General features: G+C 43.5%; 1 protein-coding gene across 1 annotated transcript in view; it reads right to left on the bottom strand.

Moving 5' to 3' along the window:
* Positions 1–223: 223 nt before the first annotated feature.
* LOC146866840 (scavenger receptor cysteine-rich domain-containing protein DMBT1-like) overlaps positions 224–20,405 on the bottom strand; it is a 380,014-nt gene continuing 359,832 nt past the window's right edge. The window contains exon 5 of the mRNA XM_085614577.1: positions 224–663. Within this exon, the coding sequence (XP_085470703.1) occupies positions 429–663 (235 nt within the window). The 3' untranslated portion in view covers positions 224–428. The remainder of the gene's footprint in view (positions 664–20,405) is intronic.

Consider the following 20,405-nt stretch of genomic DNA (forward strand, 5'->3'; position numbering starts at 1 on the left):
GGCCCTTGTGAATGGGACCACTGATGGCAACAATGAGAGAAATGTATAGAACAATAGACCAACAACTAGTTATGGAAAAGCAAAACATTTATTTTGATTGATCCAAATGAGGATACAGATTCCATGATGGCAATATCATTAACAAACAATTTCAGAACTCAAACATATTCTTGAGCCACTTCATGATCAAAGATAAAAGAGAAATCGAGAATATTAGTTGTGCACTAATGACAACCCTTTTAACTTCTATAATTATAGCAAAATTGTTTCTAAAATATTTGTATTTTGATAAACAACATGCTTTACGTTCTTCTTTTATGGTGCTTAATATCATTAAATATACGTGAAATGTTATAGTGCACTCTGAGTTATTTGGCTTGAAATTGAGGCAGAGACATTTCCATCTGGTATCCTGTTCATCTAGAGCTCTATTGCCCCACAATGAAATTTGGCCCATCTTGTGATGAGCTCAGTGCTCCTCTGTGTCTCTGGATGCAGCCCTGGCTGCAGCGGGAGGAGTCATCGTTTATGCTGCAGACAGCTATCTTACACTGAAGGTAGACTCTTGAATGAATGTTTCTGAAGGTGAAAGCACGAAAGGAAAATCGTGCCTGCTTTCTGGTAGGCGATGTAAAATTGTGATACGACAAATCTTGAACACACCTGTGGGAAACAGCAAAGACATAAGATGTAGTATTATATAGGAAAGTGGAGACAAACAGTAAAGTGTATTTTTGTTACTAGGGAAGACATCTGACCCTAACTTTATAACACAGGATTTATCAAAGTGATGTTTTTGCATTAAAAATATAAATGCCACCATTGATGAAAATGGAATAGTGCAATAAAAATATTGTACTGCTAATAACATTTGATGGTAGAGTATATTTTAAACATCATTTAATCCATTTAAAGGCTAAAGCTACATCTCTTTAATTTGTTTTAGAACAATATGAGACAAGCTCTTATGTCTTAGTCATGAGTTAAAATTATGAAGGCAAAGCTGATCTCCTCTCTAGGCTATGGGACTGTAATTTTCCAGGGTAAAGACTCCAAATGTCTGAATAATTTACAAATAAAAGTTTTTAAATCCACTTTTAAGATTCTGAAAAATATTGGACATGCAAACGTCCGACTGGAGTTTGGCCTGACCAGCCAATCTCTACTGAGACAATTAACATTTTTAAAATGCTTATATTCTCCATTTTTATCTGATCCTGGCACTCTTGCCAGGGTTACAAATCTGTAGTGGCAAGAACTTATAATATATGATCATGCCAGTGTGTGGAGAGCTTAAATACTTTTTACCTTCAGTCTTTTGCCCATTTGGATAGAAACAAAACTGCTTTCGAGCATTTATTAAATTGATCAACTAATTTCCTATCCCTATTGTTGGACAAGGAGGCCGTAGCAGTAAAAAAGCATGCCTCTTCGGTCATCAATTCATTTAATAAAATAGAGCCCCAACAATACTGACTCTCTCACAACCGTTCATAAGAGACAAATGTCTTAAGCTAACATTTCGTCGATACCCAACTAATGATGGAACTCCAAGATGGATACAAAATTGGTCAATGTCAAGTTGCAGACTATGTGGTCTCTCCAGTGAAACACTACTACATATGGTATGTATTTGCCCCCATCTACTACAGGAGAGGCAAGTATTGTGGAAACCCATTGTTATTGAACATTGGGTGAGAACATGTCATCAAGCTATAATACTTTGTCTCTCCAGGAAATAAATCCACCTAACCAGACATTTTGGGAAATTCATCCTTATAGTAGATCAAATGTTAAATTTGGATTCAAATGGAGAGTAGTAACGATTTATATGCACAGAAGCACCTTATTGAGCTCTCACCTTCTCATAGAATCATAGTGTATAAAGTTTTGTTCTTTGATTCATGAAATGTGACTTTAACAACATTGAGCAGCATCGAGATTTAAGCACGGAGGCACTTTACTGATCCAGAGGCCCTTTATTGATCGTTACTGATTCCATTCTGCACGGAAGCATATTTTTGAACTTTAATCTGCTTGTCCGAATTACATTTATTTTTATGAAATGTGATTTTAATAATGTAGTTCAGCATGGTGAATTAAGCATGGAGGAACTTCATTGACCTGGACTTAAAACTCCCATTAATGGATATGGAGAGAAGTAATGATCTGTACGCACAGAAGCACCTTGATGAACAATGTAATATTAAGCACAGAGGTGAGTTACTGGCCATCTATATGTCCAAAGAACCTATGGTGACCACTAACAATTTAAATGCTATTTTAATGATGCATTTATGTGGTATCATTGTTTTAGTATGGCATGTTATCCCTAAAATATTCATAATATCTGTAGAATAATTGTTGAAATCGATGAAACTTTTAATTGGCTTTCCTCTTATATTTTCTTCTTTAACTTATATTTTCTTTTCTAAATTATTTTTTGAATTTATGTGCATATGTTTTTTTTACGTCCTTATGATTGCAATGATTTTCATTAATCAAACAATAAAGATTTACCTACCAGTTTGTATTTTGCTACTATTATGCATCTCTTAATCTTACCAGTGTGCATTTCTTCCAAAAATTCACATATGTTCCTTTTTTCATAAACAAAACAGGATGGACATTGAATGGTTTAACCCCTTCTGTGTCCATGACGAGATAGTCTCGTCATGGAGCGCGGTTGCGCTGTGCCCATGACGAGACTATCTCGTCATGGACCCCGCCCGCTAATACAATGCCCGGCACAGGAGGGGGAAAGGGCGGGGCACACAAGGGGTTAAGAATCTTACAAGACCAGTTCTATTTAATATTTTCTCTTGCTAACCCACTACACCTTGGACACATATATTGGCAATGCTTAGTTTACAGTTACATAACAGATAACTATGAATCACTGGCCTATAGAGCCTGCAATAGTGTATCAGCAATTCCTCAGTTACTGTTTTGTCTTCAGTATGTGCTAGAACTGTCATCTTATATATGGCGCACGTCTATTCACAGCAACAGCTGGTGAAGTTTGAGAGTGGTGGGGCTGGAGATGGGCTGGGGGTTTACGTAAGGGGGCATGGCATTTTTTGGGAGGCCAGTCACAATACCCCACACAATTTACATTTTATTTACTATAAAATAGCTGTTTTTATCTTCAATTGTTCCAAGCTTAATGAAAGCCATTACCTTGTCAGAACTTTGTACTGCAGAAGAAAATTAGAAAAGGAAATCAGCAATGAATTGAGCACAACAATATTCGTTATGAACAGAAGCAAAAAAATCTCAGTTGAAGTAAAAGGCTTTTGAGAGAATATGTTTAATTAGGTAGCTGTTCAAACAGCCAGGTGTGATGCAAGAAAACCATCACGCACACTCGGCACAGTATGCAACATGGGTAGAAGCTTCAACAGAGGATGTGTAAATTATTTTACTGACTTATCAAAGATGTAATCAAACAAAACAGGTATTCTCTCAAAAGGAGGAGACTCTGCAAAGCTAATTCATTAAGAGTGTGACCTGCAAGAGTTCATATCTAGTTGTAAAACCCTAAATCAACTGTGAAGTAATAGCTGGATGTGTCCTATGAAAAATAAACAGTAAACGTGTTTTCAACAAAGTTACCTTCCTTCAGTGTGACCTAGAGCTCCAAACAATGGGCAGATTATGCCTTATAACTGCAATATAGGAGCTGTTGTGTGGATGTCAAACTCATGAAATATGTTACTCTTAAAGACACAGTACAGCAAAAAGAAAGCAATTCACATTCCAACAACAGATTTAATATCAACATAGGTGAAAGCTTAGTGAGCATCTCCCATTTACTATACTAACTTCAGGGCATATCAGCAAGGAGAGACAATAGAATTATCGCCGCTTTAGAGTCCATTTTCGGATGAAAAGCTGCGATAATGTTATCGCCCTATGAGCATGGACACGCTAACGCGTGAATCCATGCCTTAGCACCAGTTTCCGGAACACCCAGCTTCGCATCTCTGATGAGATGCAAAGTGGGTGTTCCTCCCCAAAATAACTGGAGCAATGTCGCTAAGCAACATTTCGCCAATTATCAAGCTTTATGCTAACATGCAGAGCGATAAGAAAAGTAGCGCTAACCGTGGTTATTGCTACTTTCCTTACGTCTGCTTTTCTTCTGATTTAGCCATGTAATCCAATGGGAGGTGGATTACATGGCTAAATCCACCTTGCCCTATCAGCAACGTATCGCCGGTCGCAGTGCGATTATCGCTGGATTTCCAGCGATAATCGCACTGTTTTCTAGCTAACGCATAGATTTCTATCGCTTTGGAGATAAGCTTTGATGATAGCACGCTATCTCCGCAATAGAATCCAGCGATAGCCGGCAAGAATTATCCTAGTGCTAAGTGCGCTTAGCGATAATTATCGCCTCGCCTTCCTGATATGCCCCCAAGTGTGCAGCTAAGGGGCAACTTTATAGAGTGTCTTTCGCACAGCCATGGCCCTTGCATGTTAGAACGGTGGGGCCAAGTGTGGGGGGGGGGCGACAGATGATGACAAGGGGAAAATTAAATGAATAATTAATTTCCCCTTGTTATTGTCCGTTAAAATCCCGCCCAGACCGGCGCCACCAACCCAACGCTCTTACCTGCATGGGTCGCGCCTGCTTCCGCAGCTTACTGATAGCCCCATGCACAGCTTTAGACACAGGTAAGTCTTCAAATCCAGGCAGATTAGTAGCAATGAACATGTACAAGGGAGGCTGTTTATATTATTGAGGAACACACACAAACAGAAATCCCAAATTGGTAGGAGAGGCCACATATACCATCGGTTGAAATAGGTGCACTGTGCTCCAATGAGAGTGTGCGTACCCAACAGCATTGCTATCAAAGTGCTAGAAAGTGCATGTTGCACACAAGCTCAGGAATGACGATCTCAGGGTTAATTATAACTATCGTGGTTTCAAGAGGTTTTAGGAGTGACAGAGATCTTCATTCTGCAGAAGTGTGTTGTTCCTTAAAAGTAGAAACAGTTAAGTTATCATGTTGTTGGCATTTTGGTTTAGGAAAGGTGTTCTGCTATAAAATGTAATCACAAGATCCTTAAAGTAAACAAAGTGCTTATCTGAATCCAGACCGTGTGATTCCACAGGAAAAGAGCGACACTGTAAAAAGGGAGGCAGCCGCAGTTTATCTGCCAGGAAGTCAGATTTGACAGATTATTGAAGATTCAACCCACTTGGGTTTTTGATCAGAAGGCTTTAAAACATTGAGAGACGTGGCGTAGCTAGGGTGGGGCGGGGGGGGGGGGCAGACCGCCCTTGGCGGCACTATTTTGGGGGCGGACAAAGGCATTCAGGTAAGGCTCGACTTGCTTTCGTGGACGTTTGGGGACGGGCAGAGAAGGAATAGGAATCGGGCAATGTTCTCTTCTATTTTGTCCTGGCAGCTGTCCCCCCCTTTCTTCCTATTATTCCCTCTCTTTCTGTCTTGCTCCTCACGTACTGAAAACCGTAACTTGAAGAAACGGGTCACAACCTCTCTTTCCTTCGTTCATTTAGTTGCTTCCCTGTGAAATGGATCCAAAAAAGAAAAACACCCTTGCGGGAAATGCCCTTTTTCTGACATTTTTCTATTCCAAAGTCCAGCGGGATGGAGAGAAATAGAAGGTTTTAAATATGAAAAATAATTACATAACTAAATAAAGCAAGACAGAGTGGTTGCAAAGTGGCCAGATTGGTTTTATTCACATCCAAATACATCAGCCTCACTTTACAGAGTTTGCCAGTGAAGTGCTACTTTTGTCTTTCTTTGAACACCATTGTTGTCCCCAGGTGGGAAAGTTTACCATTCCTGGAGGGACTGCAATACCTGGTTGATGGGTGGATTGGAAAACAAAATGTGTACCATGGCTCTGTGTTTATGGATGTGGTCTTTTTAACCCCTTCAGTGCCCGCCCCTTTCCCCGCCCAGTGCCGGCCGTTGCATTAGCGGGCGGGGTCTATGACGAGCTGGACTCGTCATGGGCACAGCGCCACCGCGGCCCATGACGAGTCCAGCTCGTCATGGGCACTGAAGGGGTTAAACCATGCTGCTTACGTTTTGGAAGGATATAAGCAATGGACATTGAAACTGTTCCCTTCAGGACCCTGTAGTCATGTCCTTAACTTTTCAGGTAAAACCACTCGCTGATTTCTGAAAGGTGAGTGAGAGATCGTTAAGGTAACCATGTTGTTTCTGCTTGCATTTCACATGCTTTACTTGCATTCCCCATGAGTGTTTGCTTTAACTTTTTTTTTTTAGGCAGCATATTACTCTTATCAAGTGCATAATTTGAATTGAGCCACATCCAAGTGTTTATAGCGGGCACAATTAGGTTGTAGGCAGTGCGAGTTTCTCTCAGTGGGGCAGTATGGTGTTCAGTGGGGGAGAGGATATGGCCAAAGCTGTCGAATTTGGAACTGGGGAACTGGGTTCAGCCTTCATGACCAGTCCACCAGACCACTCTACTGAGGGAGCATATTCCCATGCTAGACCTTAGAAGGACCCACTAGACCTTAGAAGGCTTGATGTCATAGCACAAGCAGGTGCACCACACACCTATGGATTCAGATAAAAATGAGGATGCCATAACGCTATTGTCATTAAAAAAGAAAATGAAATGGATAGAGTTACACGGACAATATATGCTTGAGTACTTAAAAGCAGGGGTAATAACTCAAGGGTTGCGTGTTAGGAACATTCCTGGGCTTTTTATTCAAATCAAAGAATTTCTAGAACGATGGGCCATGATATCCAACCGTTGCTCACGGGATTATATGATGCTAATTGTTGAAACAGCTAAAGAGGTCCTAGAACAATTGGCAAAAGAGATTCAGGGCCTAGAAAATAAAATTAAAAGCTCAGGCATAGTGGAAGACACCAAGAAAAAGCTAGATGAGATAGAAAAGGATCTTCACTCTTATTCAGAATACCTAACTAAACGCAAAATAGGAAAGTTAAAAAAAGATGTTAGGTTATTTAGTAAAGAAGCCACCTACCCCTATTTGAAAGAACAATATTATAATCAACCTGAAGGGGGTCAATATGATCAATTCATGAATAAGCAATATAACTATGGCAAAAAAGTTATTACTTTCTCGGATTCCTCTGATTCCGACAATGAAGGCCAATATACAGGTAATGGATATCAGGGCTTTAGAAGCAATAGTAGACAACGTGGCACGCAGCCTTTTTTAGGGAGGCGTTTTACCAGACGTGTAAATTGGAGACCACAGCACCAACCGAGGTTCCAAGCCAACCCACAAATGGACTTCAACCAATTCCAGGTCAATCCACCGATGGGTTTCAATCAATATCTAGAAACACGGAACAAAAGATATTGGAGGGAGTAGAGACTATACCCATTTTCAATCTTAGTGGGTCCCAGTTATCTCCAACAATCATGAAAGTCTTATCTAAAGGCCTCACTTTTGCCCCACATTCAGTTCTTAATAAATTTGAACTATTTAGAGACCTTCAAGCATTTCTAAGAAAAATCAGTTTAAAAGTGTTTTTTTCTGAAGATAAAGATCAAAGTTATAACATAAACCTATCAGGTCTTGCACCAAAATCGATCTTTAAGCCTACATTGGAACAGTTACCACCAGAGGTGGCCATATTCAAACAAGTATTGTACAATAAATTTATCAACATTACAAAATATGTACAAAAAAAACCTTTTAATTTGAAGACATCTCTTCAAGAGAGAATGCCTTGTTACATCATTCACAATGGCTGTGTACAGTGTTTTTCGATTTTAATTAGTCTAGACCTCATTTCAGGATTACTATTTGTGTGTTCTATGTATACATATACCAAAAGCATCTTGAATTGGCGCAACACAAGCTCTGGATGACAACCGTTATTTGTATTTGATTTTAAATTTTTATTTTTAGTATTCACTGGAAAAGAAAATCCTGAAGAAGGCATTTGCCGAAACACGTTGGTGGTATTCCTCAAATCACCGCCAGTGTTTTATTTACATGAGTTTGATTGTATTGTAAATTGTGGTCTGATAACAACACATGTGAGAAATATAGTATGCTGCTAGAATTGTTGATTCCATATTATATTGTGATCATATTAGTTCAATACAAACTGTAACGTCAATTTATCTATGTATTGAAAAGGATAATGTCTGAATTGAATTTGTACAAATATTTAATTGTTTATTGATGAGGAAAGGAAGATAAAATCATAAAAAGTTCAACATAAAGAAAAAATTATATTTAAAAAAATAAAAAAGATTATAATTGATTCACATTGTGTGTTATATTGTATAGTATGTGGTTGTATGTCCATAGGTGCGCCATTTCTGAATTATTTTTAAACAGCACTTCACACGGTGCAACGTCTCTTTTTTCCAATATAGTCAATCGTGAGTTAACCTTGAAGGCCTGTCCACCACAATCCATACTGAAGTTCATCTCCAGTCTTGCGGGCAGGCCTACGAAGCAGCACACCCTAGAGCAACAGTGATCCAGTCACTGAGGTCACATGAACCTTGAGCAGGTTAGGGTGGTGCGAACGGTGTGACCGCACTGGGTACCTATTTCGGGTGGGTGCGTAGTGTTTGCAAGTATATTATGGTTTAAAAAAAAACTTTCTGCCTCCTTCCTGGCCTCCAGCAATTTTCAGAAACAATAAAAATGTCATGATAACTTTGGTGATTAATGTTCTTCCTAGAGAGATATCCGAGTTTTGTCTAGTGGAAGTGTTGACTTCTGGAAAGGTAGCACAGAGGGTTAATGTGCCTGCTGCAAAGAACATGTACCACGCAGATCACAAAGTGCACTGCTTCAATGGGGGACCATGATGAATGGTCATTTAATGTCAGCTGTAGATGATGGATGCCTGAACAGTGTCATGTATGTGCATGTTTGCATTGTGCTGAGGGGATTACCAGGTAATTGTTCACGCAGCTCTCTGATGGATGTCACATGCGGTTTTTCTGAGTCCCCAGATAGATCATGCAGTCTGTGTTTCTCTTTTGTACTGCCAGTCACTGATGTATTCAACTGTGTAGCCTTGGACCGTGTCATGTATGTGCATGTAACTTGCATGATTGAGGTAACTATTAGTGGCGATACTACGTGTCTCTCGGTCCTCTTGCAAGTGCTTGCCGTCCTTTTTCCCCAGCAACCTCCCCCCCCCAGGGGCGGCAATCTGAGGGATAGCCCCGGGCGCCACAAGCTCTAGCTACGCCTCTGATTGAGAGTAAATAGCTTTCATGGACAGTGACAGAATAAATAAAGGCGACTGGCGGTTTGATAAATGCACTAAGACACAACACATATCTAATGTTTTTCACTGGTGTGAAGATGCAAACAGAAAATGCATGTTTCAGAATACAATAAATGTACATTTCTATTAATGTCACTACCAGAAATCCTAGTTGCCCCAGCACATCACCTTGTCTGAGGAGATAATCTGGAATACTGTAGTACTACAGAACCCAGAAATTACCAGTTCCTGTAGAATTAGCAATTATATTGGTGCATGAGAATCAGGAGCTGCCGTAGCATACTGAACACTGAAGATGCCTTCGTCTCTGCAGTGCAAGAGACCTGTAGAGGCTTCCATATGCAGTGCAAGAGCACTGCAGAGATCTCCATCCGCAAATGACACCGCTCTTTTGACTTTACACAATGACTGTGAGGAAAACGAGGAGTTATGGGAGCTGCACGAAAATATGCATTTGGGAGACAGTTTTCTAAAAAAATACAGAGTAAACGTCTTAATTGCCGTTGCCAATGAAAAAAAAAACAGGTGTCATTAATTTTAAAGTGCCTCTCATGGAGTTGGAGCAACAGTAAATAAGTTCACGCCAAAAATTCACTACTCCAAACAGCTGTGTCCGAGCAAGTAGTTTACTTGCTTCACCAGCTGCTAAGTTTTTTCATACCTGCTCGCTGTGGCTGTGGGGCATCCTCTGGACTGGGGAAAGCTTCAATCCTTCAAGCTAGGTGACTCCTTCCTTTAACCTTTGGGCTGCACACGCCATCAGCAGTGTGCCACTTCTCCCCAAACCACGAGTCTATCTGGAGCTGGAAATGGTGTCCTGCCTAACTGCAACATGAGAATCAGACACCTCGAGTCTACACATTGTGTCTTCAAGAGTGTTAATGGCAGACTGCACAGACTCAATTAGTTTGATTCCTGCCTGCCTGCAGCCTCAACATCACCCCTTCCCAACTCATCACAGGGGGGGGAGCCACCCCTCTGTGACGAATTGAGAAAGGGTGAGGTGACCATGCTCTCACCTCCCTGATTGATGTGATCCCCAGCACTATAGAGCTTCTGTCTAAGCCGCCCGGGGCTCATTTTACCCTCACGTCATCAGGGGGTGAAGACTGGTCCTTGGGGCTATGTCTTTGCCAAACTGATGACCTCACAGGCCTCAGGGCTGTGAGGTCATCAGCCTGTCAAATACGTGAAAGTCTAGGTCTGCCCTGGGGGAGCATGTTAATGTTAAGGCAAGGTTGTTCATCCCCTCTTACACACAACATACACTCCACTCACAAACACATCACCACCACCCCCTTTTCCTTACTACTTCCACTCACAAACAATACTATACAAACAAATCCATCTCATAAAACAAATACATCAGCACCTCATTTCACAACTCCTCAAAAACAAAACATAACACGCACACCAGCACAACAAAATGTCTCAAGTGCAACACCTCATACAACTTTCCATCACAAACTACAAACATACACCCACCTTTCAAACTACACAAATAAGCAAACTCCAATGCCAAGCTAAACACACTTACAGCAAAACTCTTTTAATGGCCTCTCATCTATTGGACAATTTAGAGCCTTACTATGTGGTCCACATGCAGCACCACCACCTCTAACTGATACACCTTCAACCCTAAGCAGAAGCAAGCAAAATAAGCGACATCACATCTCACAACTCTGCTTCTCCATGTCTAGTGCCAACAAGGTTACACTACAAAAACAACACAGTGCACCAACTCACTCTCAAACACAGTCTCCACCACCTGCACATGCAGACCCATCAAAATGTCTTCTTAGCCTGCTGGATGAGGAAAACGAACAGCTACACAATTGTTATACTCATACAGTTAATACCCCCACTAAGGGCACACATGCTACAAGCCCACAAAATACTGCTGACTCTTCTACAAAACAAAGAAAAAAAGTCATTCTATCACCAAAGCATGTTCTCTTAACTGTCTACTAATAAATGCTCAATTGCTCTCTAAAAACAAACATCACATCTATGACCTTCTCATTGACGCAAAACCTGACATACAATTCATAACTGAATCATGGTTGGGAGATGATATGGCTCCAACCCCGCATGAAGCCGTTCCTCTAGGATATCAAACTATCACCCAAAATTGTGTGGGCAAAAAAGGTTGGTGGCCTAGCTGTTGTGTTCAGGCAAACATTGCATATCATTAAACTGACAACGTCTCCATGAAAGATTGTAAGGCCCTTTTCACCAGATCCAGTCCTACATCATCTTCCTTCTGTAACGTCTCGCTCCTTTACAGACCTCCAACTAGCAATGCTACATTCCCAGACCCACTTCTAGACACAGTTTCATCCTGATAACACTATACTCTAACCTTTGCGTTCTGGGTGACCTCAACATTTTGTTTGACAAACCCAATATGCCCCATCCAAATTAATTTATCACTGGCTTAAACGCACTGAACCTACATCAGATCATCCAAAAACCCAGACTAATTGCTGGACACATCCTAGATATCATTTTTACAAAAACAGAACTAGTTACTTTTCAAATAATGACTCCAGTCACATGGTCAGACCAGCATTTGCTTGCTTTCAAACATAAAACAACACTAAGTGACGCACCTAAAACCACTATACGTGTACCCACCTATCGACAGTGGAACAAACTCAATTTAGAATACTTAAAAGCACAAGTAACATCAAGTACACATCTAGACACAATAAATTATGTTTAAAAACTCTATGAGTGGCTACAAGAAGCTTTTGATATCCTAATACTACTAAAAAAACACAAAAGAACAAAAGAAAACAAGGACCTTGGAGAAATGCAGAGATAAAGGAGATAAAACAACAAATTAGAGAGTTGCAAAGTGCCTGGCTAAAAACCAACACCAATCAAGACAAACTTTGCCTACAGAAAAGTAACACATTATACAAGTCAGCTATCAAAAAAGCTAAGAAAAGGTACTATTCAGATAGAATTCAAAATGCAAGATTTCACAAACTGGCAAATCATTATATGGTCAAAGCAGGCATGTTGGACTTTTATTTAAAACAATGACAAAGCACCAGCATCAACCCTTCTGACCAGTGTCCACCTCAAGCCTTCAGGACAATTCTTCTAACAACCTCTTTTTTGTGGCGCACTTCCAGTAAGCTTTCTAATGGACTGTTTACCTCTGCGCTCACATCGTTAATACGGTGTGGGTGCAGAGGCAAAGTGATTCCATCATTTACACGGGACTACACCCCCATGCTAATGAGGAATCGCTCCATGTGCACCAGCTCTATCAGTATAACAGAAGGGGACACCCAAGCATTTGCAGCCCCTTCCGTAATACCATTGTGCCCTGGGTCACACAAAGCGAGTGCATGCGACCGCTGCTTTGCCGGGACACAATTTATAATAAGGCCCCAGGCGTCCTATTACACATAGATTACACTTTTCTTGATTGAGTCATAGCACACCTTCAAACAGGTGCACCGTGCGCAGATAGGGAAAGTGCATACTACTACCGTGAATGTGCTGTCCCCAGGGCAACCGCAAACATGTGCTGCCCTGGGAGAAGCACATTCAAGTGAAATTGGAGCCTCTACTTCAAAGACACAATGTTTCACTGTTCAAGCCAAAATGCCGTGGGGGCAAACAAAGCTGGTGCACATGCCTGTTGTGCCCCCGGGCTCTATCTGTGATATGGCTCCTGGTGCGCTGGGAGGGAATTTTCACCCAATGCATTCAGGTTATTCTTGATTCTTGCTCAGAATTGCCATAGCACAGCAGTCCTAGGGCAAGGGAAACAAGCATTTTCAGTGCAATAGGTCTTGCATTTGCGAGAGTTTGAGCTATTGACATCGTAAATGACAATGCCTTTTATTTATGCGTTTACAAAACCTGCAAGCGGTGTGTAAACACCCACATTGTACTCATAGTCCTTGCTTACAAGAACTAAGGCAGGCAGTAAAAGAGATGCAGTTACTGCCAACCTTGCTTATTATAAGTAACCACTATAAGTACAAAGTAGGTGTCAAGCAGCGCTTGAAGGTTTTCCAAACACATAAATAAAAATCACTGTCATTTACTACGCCAGTAGCTCAAACTCTCGAAAACGTGAGACCTATTGCATTGCAAATGCTTGTTTCCTCTGTTGTTCATGCTGTACAACATGAACAATGGACATTGGTAGAGCCAGCATGTCTCTAAGGCCAGGCCTATTGTCTTTGCTAGTGCTTGTTTTTATTTTGCTCACCACACTTGCTCAGTGGCCAAAGCCATGCAGGATTGAATGACCCCGTAATTCTCTCACCCCACTTAAAGCAAAGCACACAGTGCACATTTCACAATAGAAAAGAGAACTAATTTGAAATAAAAGGACTTTGGGGATGTGTGGGTGGATGAATGGGTGAGTGGGTGAAAGGATGAGTGAATGGATAGGTTGATGGACAGGTGAAAGGATGGTAGAGTAAATGGAAACCCGAGATGGATGAAATTTACTGATAGATGGATGCATGCATGCATAGGTAACGAATGCTTGAATAGGTGGATGAATGAAATGGTGAAAGATTAAATGATGGATGAAAGAATGAATGGATGACAGACTAATAATGTGCCTGTGGATGAAAACGCTATATATTGTACAATACTACACGTTGACTTTGTACATTCCCGAAGGCTGGTGGTTATCAGGGTCTTTTAGAGCCAAGCACAACCACAACTGAAAAAATAGAGAAAGATGGCATCATTACCCTTGAAAAGTGCGTAGTTGTGCTATCACACTTGCACAGTCAAGTATTCCCCCTGAGCACTGCCTCAACTTCTAAATGCCTGGGAGAGGTGCTTAATTTGTGAAAGAATGAGTGCTTGTGCCAAAAGTTCTTCCCAGAAGCCTGCGACCAGTGCAATTAAGCATTGATGCAGTGAATATCCAGGCTGCGTGCTCTTAAATCCACCTCATCGCCCTTAAATGCACTACCAGACACTCCCTGCCCCTTCATTCCACTATTGCAGGTTCCTGCTTTCTCCCTTAATGACTTTCTTTTGCCTTGCTCTTCCTCTGCTTTTGGAATTGTGTATGTGGGAAAATAAGTGACAGTCCCCAAAAATGAGTGCCAGTTCCTCACACCAGCAACCACCGGCTCAAATTAAGCAGTGCCTGAGTCAACCTACCAGCCTTAGATACAAACAGTGAAGAGATGCACCAAGGCCAGATAATTAGATTTTGTCAATCACAGCACATTTTGATCGTCCCTTCTGCTGCCTTGTTCCGTTCCAGGGTCCGAGCTGGAAGTGAACATTGGGAACCATTTCCTGTTGAAGCATGGTGGGCTTGACGCTGGCTCTTACTTTTATAAACTACATGGCCATTCTTACCCTCCAAATCTCTAATAGTAAAAAAAAAAAGGGAAATAAATTTGCAACTTTGTCTGTGACAGATTTTGCTCTAGCACCTATCATGAAAACAGCACAATTTACATTTGCTCCTATTTTGACCAGAACAAATAAGTTTCAACTGGTGGTAATTTCCTGCACAAAAGAATATATAAAGTGAGGTATTGACACGTGTAAAATAGGTAAAAAGGACATAGTCCCATTTTTTCATATTCAGTTGCTCATGGGACACAAAACACACAAAGCGGGTGCAAACAATTTAATCCTGCTTACATACCGTATGAGTAATTATAATGTGAAATTATCAACAGCACTGCTAAACTTGCTGTGCCCACCACGTCACCTCACCAGGCGAGTCAACAAAAATGTATAGCCTGGCGCTTACTGTTAGTAAGAGGAAAATATCAGAGGAAAGTGTAATTTAGGATATTTTTCCGACACAGACCTTAAGGTAGGTGGCGCACCACAGAAAAGCAGTGTCATGGCTGCAGAGGAGGAAATGAGTTATCACGGTTTCGATTTCACATACTCATCTCGGAAGTCAGGAACAAGGGCTTGCAGTCATGACACCTTAACAATGAAGTCACCCAAAATAGTCACATAATTTATGTGCAGTGGTGACATTTAAAAATAGAAGTTTGGATTTAATAAGTAACATCACGTGAAACCTTTTGGAGTGGACTATGTTTAAAACCATTAAAACTGTTAGCTAGGGAGGAACATGTTTGGAAAGAAAGGAAAGGAGATCTGTTATGTTATGTTATGTTAAATAAATTTATAGGGGCGCAACTAACACCATTAGGTTTCTTGGCGCCAAAGTAAAGAGAGCAGAAGATAGCGCAAAGGCCGTTTATTGATAAGATTCTGTGAAAAGAAAAGTTTTAAGGGCAGATCTGAAGCTGGGGTACGAAGTGGTCAATCTCAGGGACAAGGGGAGGGAGTTCCAAAAAGTGGGAGCCAGGAAGGAGAACTTGAGCCCGCCGTGTTTCTTCCTCTTATATCTAGGGATGGAAAGCAAGACCATTTGGGAAGACCGGAGAGTGCGGGAAGGGACGTAGGATTGAAGAAGGGAAGAAATAAAGAGGGGGCCCTGGCCGGCTAGAGATTTGTAAATGATACAACCCAGCTTGAACTTACAGCGGGCGGCTACAGGGAGCCAATGAAGGCTCTTTAGGAGGGGACGGACATGATGATCTCTAGGGAGGCAGTGGATCAGGCGGGCAGCCTGATTCTGGATCAGCTGAAGCCGCCTGAGTTGGTAGGCTGGGATGCCTACATAGAGCGCGTTGGCGTAGTCTAGCCTCGATATTACAAGCGCCATCAGGGCCAAGGTAAGAGCCTCGGAAGTAAGTAGCCGGGAGATTTTCTTAATTTTCCTTAATTGGAAATGGCTGGAGGAGACTACCGCGCTAATCTGGGGCGTCATGGAGAGATTACTACTGATGACGACTCCCAGACTTTTAACACAGTTGGCGGGGCTAGGTGGACTGCCAAGGCTGAGAGGCCAAAAAGAAGAATCCCAAGGGTTGAGGGGACCCCCGACAAGAACGAGTTCGGTCTTGTCGGGGTTGAGCTTCAGATGGTTTGAGCTCATCCAGTTGCTGATAAAGCACAGGGTATTTTGAAAGGTGGCAATAGAGTCAGCAGAGGAGTTGATGTTGAAAATTAGTTGTATGTCATCAGCATAATTGAATGCTGTGACATTGAACTGACGGAGGGCGCGGATAAGTGGGGAAAGATACAAATTAAAAAGGAGGGGGGAGAGGGAAGAGCCTTGTGGGACACCACAGGACAGTTTGACCTGGGAGGCAGTAAACTGGGATAGTCTGACAGCTTGATGGCGTTGGGTCAGAAAGGAACGGACCCAGGCCAGAGCGGTGCCCTGGATGCCAGCCTCCCTGACACGATCGACCAAAATTTGATGGTCGACCGTGTCAAAGGCGGCCGACAGGTCCAGGAGGACCAAGGCCTGGCAGATGTTCACGTCCGCGCCCCTGCGCAGTTCCTCCATAACAGAAAGGATGACGGCTTCTGTTGAGTGCGCAGGTCTGAATCCAGCCTGCTGGGGGTCCAGTACACCAGATTCTTCCACAAAGGAGCTGAGAGCGTGAGTGACGTGCGACTCTAGAACTTTGCTAAGATAGGGAAGAAGAGAGATAGGGCGAAAGTTGCTCATGATGGAAGGGTCTGCCGAAGGTTTTTTGAGGATGGCAACCACCTCGGCCTGTTTGAAGGGTCCCGGAACCTCCCCTATGGCTAGAGAGTTGTTCAAGAGGGCAAGGGGGGGGTCAGGACAGGCGGTAAAAACTTCTCGAAGGACCGAGGGGAGGCAACAATCGCTGGGAGAGCCAGAAGAGACGTTGTGTAGGAGTGAGAGAAAGTTATCCTTGGAAATAGGAGGGAAGTGAGTAAAGGTGTGTGTGGGAGAATAACTGGGGACACAAAAGGATGTAGGGGCAGGTGGGGAGGTGGAAATGCTAGTTTTAATTTTGGTGATTTTCTCCACAAAGAATTGATTAAGAGAGTCGCACAAGGATTGAGAAGGGAGAGGGGCTAAGGTGACTCTTTCCGGGTTGGATAATTCATCCACTATAGAAAAAATATCTTTAGATTTATTGGATGAGTTTAAAATTTTGCCTGAGAAGTAGCATGATTTAGCCACAGTAATAGCGTTCTTGTACTCCTTCAGCCGAGACGAGAAGATAATTTTCGATTCGGGGGAGTAATCCCGGCGCCAGCGTCTCTCTGCCTGGCGGAGAGTAAGTTTGTGTGCGCGGAGCTCAGCGGTAAACCACTTTTGAGCATCGTGCCTGCGCCTTGACTTAACCGGTTTTAGTGGTGCCACAGAGTCGGCCGCGGCGGTAAGCCAGTGTGTGAGGGTTTTGGACTGAAGGTCGATAGAGATGTTGGGTCCAGTCATGAGTGGGGGTGAAGAACTCAGGAGAGCCGTAAGTTTGTTAAGGTCGGCTTTATTCCAATTGCGCGCCAGGAAATTGGATTGGTGGGCAGCGGTGATAGGGGAAGACAGGAATACGGAGAAAGTGATGAGGTGATGGTCAGACCAGAGACAAGGGGCGATGAGGGGAGCAGAGATGGCAAGAGAGGTGGTCCAGACTTGGTCTAAAATGTGGCCTTTAACATGTGTGGGTGCATGTATATGTTGAGTGCAGTTAAGGCTCAACATTAGGTCAGAAAAAGCACGCGAATCAGCAGTTTCATGAGTGTCTGATGGCCAGTAATTAAAATCGCCCATGATCAACACGTTGGAATTGCTGATGGTAAGCTGGGTGATCATGTTACCGAACAGGATAGAAAAGTCAGGCATAGATTGAGGGGGGCGATAGGTCAACACACAGATGAGTGAAGACCCAGGCTGCTCCAGTCTTAATACGAGACAGTCTGTCGAGGCGATACTAGGAAAGAACACTGGGGAGAACCTAATGGGGTGTCTGATGATGGCTGCAACGCCGCCGCCCGCTTTACCAGCAGGGCGGTTGGTCTGCAGGATGTAGTAGCCTGGGGGAATGGCCGCCAGAACGTCAGGAGATGAATCGTCAGTGAGCCAGGTCTCGGTCAAGAACAGGACATCAGGCTGTTCCGAGTCCAGGAGGTAAAATATTTCTGATTGATGACAGACCAGGGACCGGGTGTTAAGATACATCACAGATAATGGGGAGGAAGTAGAGCGAGGGAGAGACTGGGCCCGGGACGCGGGATTTGAAGAATGGACGCCATTATCGAAAAAGATAGGGGAAATTTCCGGGAACGAGGTTCTAGTCGTGAACAGATTATGAAGAAGCAGTTTCGGTACGGAGAGGGGGGGTGGGAGGGCAGGATCATGAGCACAGACTAGAAAGGAGCGAGTGTAGAGGAGTAAGGGAGCAGAGTGACATGCCCCATGCCCCGGCCTGCCGCGGACGGGCGCAGACGGGCTTAACTCAGGCGCAACTCCGGCGCGCCTACGTCGCGCCCGCTGCGCTCGTCCGCTGCGCCGACACATGGAGGCCGTTTAAATAGGGGCGGAGTGAGGGTGGAGTTCAGGGCTCCACTCCAATCAAACGATCCCAATCAAAGATGGCGGCCGCTACCGGCGGGGACCGGCGATCTCAAACAGCCCCCAGCCAGCAGAATACCTGGAATGATAAGGTATAGCTATTTTACCTGCATAACAAAAGTACAGGGGTTACCAATAAAAGTTTTAAAACCCTCGCGTAGGGTGAAAGCGCCGACCGCTCGAATCAGCGGGACGCTGCACAGTAAAATTGAGGAGATGCAGGAAAAGGTTCTGAGAGCTCTCTAAGCGTCTGCGCGCCAGCCCACTGCCACTGGGCTACAAACAAACACGAAGCGAGGCTCAAAGCGTGCTCCTAAATAGGGGCGGAGCGAGGGTGGAGTTCAGGGCTCCACTCCAATCAAACGATCCCAATCAAAGATGGCGGCCGCTACCGGCGGGGACCGGCGATCTCAAACAGCCCCCAGCCAGCAGAATACCTGGAATGATAAGGTATAGCTATTTTACCTGCATAACAAAAGTACAGGGGTTACCAATAAAAGTTTTAAAACCCTCGCGTAGGGTGAAAGCGCCGACCGCTCGAATCAGCGGGACGCTGCACAGTAAAATTGAGGAGATGCAGGAAAAGGTTCTGAGAGCTCTCTAAGCGTCTGCGCGCCAGCCCACTGCCACTGGGCTACAAACAAACACGAAGCGAGGCTCAAAGCGTGCTCCTAAATAGGGGCGGAGCGAGGGTGGAGTTCAGGGCTCCACTCCAATCAAACGATCCCAATCAAAGATGGCGGCCGCTACCGGCGGGGACCGGCGATCTCAAACAGCCCCCAGCCAGCAGAATACCTGGAATGATAAGGTATAGCTATTTTACCTGCATAACAAAAGTACAGGGGTTACCAATAAAAGTTTTAAAACCCTCGCGTAGGGTGAAAGCGCCGACCGCTCGAATCAGCGGGACGCTGCACAGTAAAATTGAGGAGATGCAGGAAAAGGTTCTGAGAGCTCTCTAAGCGTCTGCGCGCCAGCCCACTGCCACTGGGCTACAAACAAAAAACTTCAAGATTAAAATAGACGCTCTCAAACATATGGAATGGGTTGTCAAGCTTGCATTGTATTAAATAGGTGCCTTGGTACACTCTATTGGACGTTCGTGACTAAGGTTTACATGTATTTTCCAAAGACTATCTTTCCTGTATGCAAATGCTCTGAATGATTAAGTAAAATGAAAAACTATGTTTTGTGCTACCTAGAGTATATGAAATGCAGACTGGAGGACTGCATGCAGAGTCACCCTGGCACAGAGGCGTAGCTAGAGCTTGTGGCGCCCAGGGCTATCCCTCAGATTGCTTCCCCCTGGGGGTGGGGGGGTTGCTGGGGAAAAAGGACGGCAAGCACTTGCAAGAGGACCAAGAGACACGTAGTATCGCCGCTAATAGTTACCTCAATCATGCAAGTTACATGCACATACATGACACGGCCCAAGGCTACACAGTTGAATACACCGGTGACTGGCAGTACAAAAGAGAATACACAGACTGCATGATCTATCTGGGGACTCCGCATGTGACATCCATCAGACTGCTGCGTGAACAATTACCTGGTAATCCCCTCAGCACAATGCAAACATGCACATACATGACACTGTTCAGGGATCCATCATCTACAGCTGACATTAAATGACCATTCATCATGGTCCCCCCATTAAAGCAGTGCACTTTGTGACCTGCATGGTACATGTTCTTTGCAGCAGGCACATTAACCCTCTG

Source organism: Triturus cristatus, chromosome 1_2 (genome assembly GCF_964204655.1).
Source record: "Triturus cristatus chromosome 1_2, aTriCri1.1, whole genome shotgun sequence".
NCBI classification, from domain to species: Eukaryota; Metazoa; Chordata; class Amphibia; order Caudata; family Salamandridae; genus Triturus; species Triturus cristatus.